The sequence below is a fragment of the Papilio machaon genome, chromosome 16 (assembly GCF_912999745.1).
Source record: "Papilio machaon chromosome 16, ilPapMach1.1, whole genome shotgun sequence".
Taxonomy (NCBI): domain Eukaryota; kingdom Metazoa; phylum Arthropoda; class Insecta; order Lepidoptera; family Papilionidae; genus Papilio; species Papilio machaon.
This window is the reverse complement of record NC_060001.1, coordinates 2,969,215-2,979,102: the sequence shown is the minus strand read 5'-3', so window position 1 is coordinate 2,979,102 and position 9,888 is coordinate 2,969,215. Positions and strand designations below refer to the sequence as shown.

Below are 9,888 nucleotides of genomic sequence, written 5' to 3'. Positions count from 1 at the left end.
ACCGCAACTAGCGCGTCCGCCCCGCACCACACGACCCCCTCACCCCACACAACACACACCGTCGACTGGAAACCTTACAAATTAAAAAAAGAGACTGCAATTTTCGGCCACCACGAAAGACATTCCATGTTGTTGATTCTGAACGACTTTATAAAAAAGAATTTCAGTGTATTTCTTTAAAAATCGAATTGAGATTCTCAGAGGTTCTGAAATGATTCGTACAAACTTTACGATTTTAGGATGTTTTACGCGTTATTTAGAAGATTAACTCGGCCGAGAATAAATAACGTGATAAATAAACGTGAATTAAAAATGTTACGATGTGGATATAAAATACGATGCCATTGTTAAATGATAGTGTCTAAAACTTTCTTCCAAGGTTATATAAAAGAATATACGTACGCGATTATAACAGATCTGAATAGATCACGATATGAAAGGTGTTGACAAAAATTATGTATTTTTTTTAAAAAAGACGGAACAATATTATCGATTGATGTATGTATGATGAATAATGTAACAAATTTGTAGATTGTTTAGATATACATAGTTTACTAATATTTTAGGTGAAAATATAAGTTTTGTTGGTAAAGTGTTGATGAATAGATTTTGAGAAGTTGTGAATATCATTGCAAATGTGAGTTTTCATTGCGATACATCTACGTCCGCAATGTTGTTCGTTTTGAAGCAAATCTGCAGTGACGTCACAAATCGCTTTCTAAATTATCGTAGTATTACGTCATAAATTCATTGTGAATGTTTACTGCGAATGATGAAAGGATGTAACACGGCAACATTAAAGATAGTCCCATTCGTCATTTTAAACAAACTTTGTTTACTTTTATTACACAATGTTACCATTGTAAAAAAAATAAATTTTCACCTTCTTTCGTAGAATATTCTTTAAATTATTCAAACATAACCTCAAAGCTTCAAACTATAATGTAAGTGCTTTCAAAACGCTTTATAGACTGCTATCATTAAAGTTGTTATGTTACATGAGATGGTGTGTAACTTTAGTATTGAGAACAGTGACATTATTAAACAAAATAATATAAATTATATTTACCATGTATAAATTATATGTAAAGTTCTAATACTTACTCATTCATTAAAGTGCTTCTTATGGATGTATCTAGATTATTAGGAGGTCGTTTTGATAATTATTCAATAATGTTATAGAGTTAGTAATTATATATACATAGTGATAGATATAGTGCGTAAGAAGGCACGTGTTGCCGCATTGCCAATTTAGATTGTTGGTGCGCCATTGTATAGTTACTGTGATCCAACGATCATTATATGTACATAAAATAATACACACGCCGTTCAAACAGACGGTATTTTCTAAAAATCAAAACAATCCATACAAGTGGGCCAAACGTTGAAACTCTCTTCTAAAATCGTTCCTGTTGCTATTATATTTGCGAAGGGAATATAAATTGTTGTTAATAAAACGCTTCATCGACTAGACTGTACTGGTTACACTGTTCACGTTGTCTGTGTGTTACCACAGTCGATATACTTGTATAAAATAAAATATTATGTCATCCTTTTCATACTCTTTGAAAGAACAGAGATGATAATATGTATTAATACAAATATTTCGGCAGTGGCAGATCACGGATATATTAGTTTCACACGAAGGCAGCACAGTAATAAGTGCAATGGTATTATTAAAGTTCTGTCCTCGTGTGAAACTTACATTTGATAGATAGTGCCACCATTCCTTGTTGACAATTGATTGTGTGTAACAAAATGTCAATTCTATTTGTAATGACCTAGTGCCTAAGTGTGTGTGGCAGATTGTAATTTATATTACAACGACGTGTTTTCTTTCGGACTGATAGAGGACATTAGAAAGTAGCCATATAAAGTGGCAGAGATATTGACATACGGTGTAGCGTGTGGGCATCTCTATGCCTTTACAATTAACAACATTCGTGAATATTTTTTATTTTTAATACGTACCAAAGATACGTTTAATGTAATTTATTTATTAATAGTTATAATTGATCATTAATTAGTGACTACGAATGATTTTTTTAATCGTAAATTTTACTGCCAATTCGTATAATTTGAAAAAAGAACGCACATTTATTGGTTTGTTCAATAATAATTTGATAAGTCGCTTTAGTATACGGCCAGAGTTATTGCGGGACTATCATCATTACAGAAATTGAAAAAAGTATTCCAGATTTTAATGTTATAGTGCGACAACCTTATCTGAACCGGTAAGAAGCTGATATCGCGATTACTTCTGTCAGAAAATATCTAAAACCTGAAGCTGGGTATCCACTATGTTCGCGAACCTCTTGTGCTCCGCGCTCTTGCAACAGCTCCGCATAGTGGATACGTTTGCGAACTTGGAGTCAGTCTCAGTCTGTTCGTGGACGCGCACATGCATGTTCCTATGGAGATACGCGTACCCGTCTCCATCAGAGCGATTACGGGAGCGCGGAACGCAAGTGGTTCGCGAACGTAATGGATACCCACCTTGACACAGGCATTGAAAATTACATTAAATAAAAAAAGGATCTTGATAGATAGACAGACAACAAAGTGATCCTATACGGGTTCCGTTTTTTCTTTTCGGGATACGGAACCCTAAAAACATGACAAGACAGCTACAGTACAAGGAACTTGTGACCCTTTTTTTCTATTGACAGGAGGGCGTGAGCTATCATAAATTAATGCGCTTTATGCTCATCGGATTAGATAAATTTGTCGGTCTATACGAATAAAATTAAACGTGACAAATATGAAATCAATTGGCATACTATTTTCAAAGTCTGTGATGTCGTTGGTACAGAACACTTACAAACATACGTAAGAAGCTAGTTTATATATATGTAAATAGCGAGTTCTGTGTAATTAATAATTCGTCAAGTAATTACATGTAAGCACTAGTGACTAAGCGCAAAAAGTTTTTTGAAGATGAATTGTTAAGAATTGTTTTTTTGTATTAATTAAATTATAATATTGAAAGAAATGTACAATAACCATTTCTACGTTTAAATCACTGAACCATCTTTTTATACTCGTAAAGTTAATTAATCATTGTAATGCCTAGACAGTTTCGTATATAAGCATAAATTATTAATTTATAAAATATTGAGAATTATAATAGAAAGGTATCGTACGGACTGTAGTTTATATTATATAGGCAGCTTCATTTTGTTTTGAAACTCGAAGCCTTAGTGTTAGAAATTGAAGACTTTTATTAAATATAAAAAAAAAGAATAAAATTACAAAGATAGCATTTTAATGAACAACATTTTATTAACGTGTGGCGTTAAAAAGCGCTTTTAAAACGTTATTCACAAAGTTTCCATCATTAATGTAATTTAATGTATATAGAGTTTTAAGTTTCATGATTGTAAACCATGTGGGGGTAATAATTTCCACAGTTGTTAAAGATCGGAACCATTATTTTCTTTACATATATATTGCTTTACGTATTCTAATGGTAATTCATTTAATAAAGCTTAAATAATATTAATTTTAAGATTAATTAAAATAAATATTTGCTTGTAGTAATCGTATCATTATTATTGGAAGAGAAATGAAGTTAAAAGCATTTTGTGCAATATTTTTCTACTTCTACAAATTCTTTTATTTTTATTTTTTTTTTAATGGAAGGAACAGTTCTTTAATTTTCATTGTACAATTACACCCGAGTTTAACAGTTTTTTTTATGGATTTTATATAATGTGCATTGAATACAACGAATGCCCAAACAAATTAATCATTAATTTTTTTTTTATTAAATTAATTTCACAGTAAAATTTTGGGTTAATTCAGTCAATAGGCAGATTTAAAGATCGATGTTAATCACAATAACTAGAGTAAATTTCAAATAAAAGTGCCTAAGTACAATCGAGGTTAAAAAACTTTCCGTCGTCTAAAAGGTACTAAATGTGACTTGATAATGAAATGAATTTGAAAACCGGCGGAATTTTTTCTACCCTGATTGTACATTTACGTACATATTTATAGTATGAACATCTTACGCTTTGTACAAATTATAATGATTTTTTTTTATTTATGAAAAGTACGTACAATACAAATATAATGGTGTGATTATTTGGAATGGAAAAATTAAAAGCAAACTATAATGAAGTATTCAGTAATTAACAAGCTTTCGTTTTTTAAACGAAAAATTGGTATATCCTAATAAACATAACCGGTTTTTCACATAAATGATTGTTATCACTTTCATTCTTCTTTTAAAATCTGAGCTAACAATATTTTTGGTACAATAATTCTGCAGTTTAGAAACTGCAGAATTATTGCAGTTTTAGCTGTAGATTAATCAATTAACGCTCCTCTCAACTCCGAACACAAAAAATCATTAATCACAGTATAATGATAATGAATAATTGAAAAAATGTAATCATTGTTTAATAATAGACTGTTAGTCATTGGAATCATTTATTATGTATGGGTGCTTTTTAATAATCTCCCATATTTTAATGACGATATTGTCGGAAAGATATTGTACAAAGAATTTTATACATTATAACATTACAACTTCAATATGTTTTCGATCGGTTCATTGAATTTAAAAACATAAGTTACCTTCTCATTAACATATACTAACTTTACCTTAATACTTAATATCTTTCGTTAAGACCGCATTGGTTTGCTTTTAGACACTCCATAGGTTTAAGTAGGAGTTTTATAAAATATTAATAATAATGCAAATGCAGTGATAGAAATGTTACACCGTACTCGCTGCCCGTATTTATAGAGTGCAATTTTTTATAACTAGAAACAAATAGATTGTTGAACGGTTAAAGTGAAATGTGTAATGCAATGTTAAACATTTCACTTTCAACTGTCCACAAATGTTATGATCATTTTCTCATTAAAATATTAATATATGCTAAAAAATATTTTAGCAAAGGATAAAAATGTATTCCTTTTCTTTAGTAAATAAAATATTGAAATTTGAATAACTTGTTTTTATTACTGTGATCATTCATAGAGTATGAACTGGGGATTACCAAAGATTATTGAATGGATTTAACAAGTATCACTTCAAAAATTTAAACCATTCAATCTCCTTAGTTCAATTTTCAAATTTCTATTTCTTGTTGTTCCTTATTAATACTGTTCGACAGATTTATATGTTCTCAATTTGGACTAATATTTTCTCTTAATAACCTCATTTTTTTTCTGGTTTTTCGTTTATCTTCTTTATATATGATTTCTAATGTATCTGCTTTATTGCTTATAAATTCTAAGAATTGTTTTAAATTAGGAGAAGTTGTTAATGCGTTACACTGATTTTCCCACTCACGAAATGTGACACTGTCTAATTTACGCACCATTAAATGAATCACTATAGTATCCCAATAGTCTGTTGGTTGTCCGAGAGATTTTAATGCACATAAACTGGTTTTTATATTGTCCACCAGTGATTTTAAGTCTCTACTAGATTCTTTTTTAATTATTGGAAAATTTAATAATTCATTCAAAAGATTATTAACCCTACAACGGTTATTATCATATTTATATAACAAAAGTTGCCACGCAATCTCATAATTTTCGGCTGTAAACTCTATCTTTTTAATCATACGTAATGCATTACCTTTAACTGCAGATATTAAACATTTAAACTTGTTAATATTGTCTAACTTTGAAGAATGTATCAACGAAATGTAATTGTCTTTAAACAAAGGCCAATCCCAAAACTTTCCAGAAAATTGCGGAATTTTTGGGAAACTGTCTAGGTTGAGTTCATTGCCTCCACTCCTGTTGCTTGAATTTGCTGTAAGTTTTTGCTGAACACTGAACTCAAATTCTTCATCTGGCTCATCTGATGACATTGTTGAGTCTACTGTCTGAAATGAATATAAAACTGTTACACAGATATGAATACAAGACAGTACAAGTTGTTACACTGCAACACATGTTTCACTTTATCTCATAGTAATCGCAAAAAAGTTATTAAAAAAGCAGCCATGAATTTGTTGTACTTCTGTTATTAAATTAGGAGTATTAAAATGGATTGAAATATGTTTGACGGACTGTGATTTAAACGTAACCATTTAAATTACCTTATCAAGATTTTGGGGCCAAGGTGTACATTCAATTGTCAATTCCATAGACTCAGATTGTGGTATACAAGAAGGGGCCTCTTGATCCTCCTGTAACAAGTGTATTGTTTGGATTTAATATGTGGTGATCTTTTTTATATGTTTATATTACAACATTACTTACATGTGTTATAGGTTTATCTGGGGATGATTTCATCATTTCTATTCTTAACTCTGTCAATATGTGCTGCGCTTCAGTAGGAATAGCAAAGTTGTTAAGTTTTTTTCTATCAATGCCGGTGAATGATGAAACATCGAAATGTTTACCACATAACATTTTATGCCTCTTGTGCAAACTATGTACTGATTGGTAAGAGCTCCAATCATCACTTGGGTAACAAAATTTAGCCCAAACTCTTGCCCTGACAACAAATTCTTAATTACTTCTAAGAGTTTATAAATTGGTTTCACTAGTAAGTCATTTTTTTATAAGAGAAGAGAGCAAACGAGCAGCGGTTATACCGAGGTGATCAACGAAGCCCATGGACATACTCAACATTAGATGAACTGATGGTGCTTTGCGTTCTTAAAGGCCAGAACATAAGAGAGGTTAAAATTCGAGAACAGAAATAGTCTACTTACTTCAGAGAATTACGTTCGGTCGCCACAGGAAACCTATGGAAGGTCAATGAAGGATCTCCTTTCGAAGTTATGCCGCACTTAGCACAAGACCTTTCTTTTCTCACAGCCATTATCAAAATTATCTTATAATATTGAGATTACGTTAAAAGTATATCTGTCGCACACATAACAACAAGATAGCTTTTATGTTTTTACTAATATAGAATTATTTAAATTTTTAAAAATAAACACACAACTTTGACGAAAAGCTGTCATTTTACTGACAATTGCTGATAATGACTGTCACTGATTGTCAGTGTCTTCTTCTTCTTCTTCTTTTTATTTTTGGCTTTGGCGATTGTCAGTGTCATTATCATTATCATACATCATTGTCATAGTCATAGGCTTGACCAGGGTCCGCCAACTTCGAACGAAAAACAAGAAACTTCACACAGAGACAATTTTGTTGTTGTGTTAACTGGGTTCCATAATATGAACGAGATAGAGCATATATCTATGCCGTTTTCGCTCGCGATAGTCCAAGCTATACTTGCCATATAAAAAAAATATTTCATCCTTTTATTATTATAATAAAGTATTTATAATTAAAAATAAGAAAACATGATTTAAAAAAAATCCTATTATTAATTGTCTTATTTCTTACATTTGTATTTATAAATCAAGATATACGATCACTTGTTATCTTATATCTACATCGCAAAAAAATGTAGTAATGGCAATTTTAAATCATAACCGTTAAAAAAATAAGTTTTCAAATTTGTTTCAAAACGTGTTCTCGTATGGTTCCGAAATCTTTGATATTGCATTGTATTTTTGAACTAATAACGCGAGTGTTTAAGTTTTGAGATATTGACTCTGATAAGTGAAATATTGAAATATTAATAATCTAGAGGCATTTTTGATAGCCGGCGATAGCCAAATAGAACAGACGTCAGATGACATAGAATGGCAATTTGATCCACATCAAGATCAATTTGAAGATATTATTGGTGAAGCAGTTCATACCATTGATAGTGGTACGTCAGAGGCCCAGGCTTGTGCATATGTGTGTGGATTTATGGTCAAAAAACGAAATATAAATTGTAATAATTGTAAGGAATTGTTTTTATCATCAGACCATAAATCCATACACATTTTTACACAATTTAAAGATTATGCTGAAAGCTTAAATTACGCCAGTAAAAAAATTATTCAATGTGTGGAGATAAGTGCTTCAATAATTAATAATGAACTTGAATCAAATGGATACAAAAATTATATAGTTAAAAATTTAAAATCCATCCTTACATGCATGGTGGATTTCAGCTTTTTACTTAATTGTGACAGACATTATAATGAAAATTGTGATTTCATAATAAAATCAATAATTTTTATATCTTTAAAGCGATTCTTAATTAAAAAAAAATCGGGAACTAAATTTAATTAAATAAATGATGTTAAATTACTCTGTTTCATTTCATTATTCCTTTAACTAATTTAAGTTAATAACTTTTACTAACACAATATATTGGAAATAATGATTATTTCATTTTAAAATTATTCTTTCTTTAAAAAAATCTTACATTTGCCAAATTATCAAAATAATCATAATTTCCAATATAAATTTTTAACTATAAATTAAAATACTAAACGTATATTCAAAATTCCCGCGTTTTATTTTTTCATATGGGCGACCATTATGGCGCTAGTAGTATAAGCGTATAGACCAAAGTAGGGATGGCGATTCTTTCCAAAAAAGATCGATTTTTAAATCGATTCGAATCGTAACCTGATAAATCGATTCATAAAAAAATCGAGGTCTAAAAAATCGATTTCTAAAAAATCGATTTTTTTTCAAATTTGTATTTACAATGTAAATATAAATCCATTTTATGAAAAACAAGAATGGTACCATAATAAATAATCTCTGGGATCTCTTATCAGTAAAATCAGGAATTTTTTAGTTCAGGGAATTCGATAATTACAATTATCTTTATTACCATATCAAAATATCAGATCACATATAAAAGAAGATATTTATTTTCTAAATGCATTTGTTAGATTAAAAATTTAAGAGAGTAGATAACATAGCTTATAGTTTCCAATGCTTCATATCTAAGCTTTTTAAAAACAACAATTTGTCAAGTCTACTGGGATCCAAGCGGTTCCGCTCATCACTTGCGATTGCCGGCAATCGAAAAAAGGCGCTCACAGGGAACAGATCCAGATCCGACGATACTCATATACATCACGGCTATTGAGTGAACATGGTGATAAATAGAGTTTTTTTGTTCTTGCCAATAAAGTATAGGATCATACTTTAGGTGCACAACTGCCTGTGATAAATAGTGTTTAAACTCTTCGTTTAAGCCTTGACTTTCCAGTGCAAGTGTATTACATGTAGAGAGTTGCTTTTTACAACTTATGAAAATCCCAAATTCCTTTTTCTAAATCAGTCCCTTCTATTACGTCAAATTCTTCACTATTATTTTGTGGAAGTTGTTGCTGTGATTGAATATCTAAAATTGAAGTATTTATTCTATTTATTGCTCGAGAACAGGCTACATGGTCAGAAAAATAAATATATTTTGGTATTATATGGTCAGTATATTACAACAATCAACCAATCAAAGCATATATATAAACAAATGAATAAATAATAACAAGACAAAACAATGACGCAATATCAATCAACCAAGTCAAAGATTACCAACGTAACTTTTTTTTTACTAAAGAGAAGCAACGAAAACTAAGCACACCGCCATCTCGCGAATTTTAAAGTAATTAAACCTTTAACTGGCAATGCCGTAATACATTCATATATTCATTACATTCAATACACACATTCAATACATTCAGCTAATTCTAAATATTTTTTTTTTTACCATAAGAGAAAAAATCGAAAGTCGATTTTCAAGGGTAAAATATCGATTCACTGAATCGATTCAGTACGACATATCGATTTAAAAAATCGATTTATTTGGTCCGAGAAATCGATTCTTCGATTAATCGATTTGAGATCGCCATCCCTAGACCAAAGTTATAATACTATAGTATGTAACATGTCATTCTTCTCTCTATAGAGAGTATTATATTCTTTGGTATAATAAAATGTAAAATAATAATAAATAGGTTAGGTTTCTTAAATACTAAATTAAATATAAATATATACAAAAAGTTTTATAAATACTTCTGATCTTTTCTGAAACTGTGTATAAATAAC

General features: G+C 30.1%; 1 protein-coding gene across 2 annotated transcripts; it reads right to left on the bottom strand.

Annotated features, from left to right (window-relative positions):
* Positions 1 to 5,100: 5,100 nt before the first annotated feature.
* On the bottom strand, positions 5,101 to 6,903 carry LOC106716622. 2 transcript variants are annotated; one of them, XR_001357287.2, is made up of 3 exons: positions 6,687 to 6,903; positions 6,066 to 6,155; positions 5,101 to 5,849 (listed from the first exon to the last, which is right to left on the bottom strand). XR_001357287.2 is itself a non-coding variant. In XM_014510172.2 (3 exons), exons 1-3 carry the CDS (start codon positions 6,379 to 6,381, stop codon positions 5,139 to 5,141), a joined length of 954 nt encoding a protein of 317 aa, XP_014365658.2. In that variant the 5' UTR covers positions 6,382 to 6,425; the 3' UTR covers positions 5,101 to 5,138. The 2 variants fall into 2 exon arrangements, 1 of the variants encoding a protein (XP_014365658.2); XM_014510172.2 differs by lacking the exon at positions 6,687 to 6,903 and adding an exon at positions 6,229 to 6,425.
* Positions 6,904 to 9,888: the final 2,985 nt, after the last annotated feature.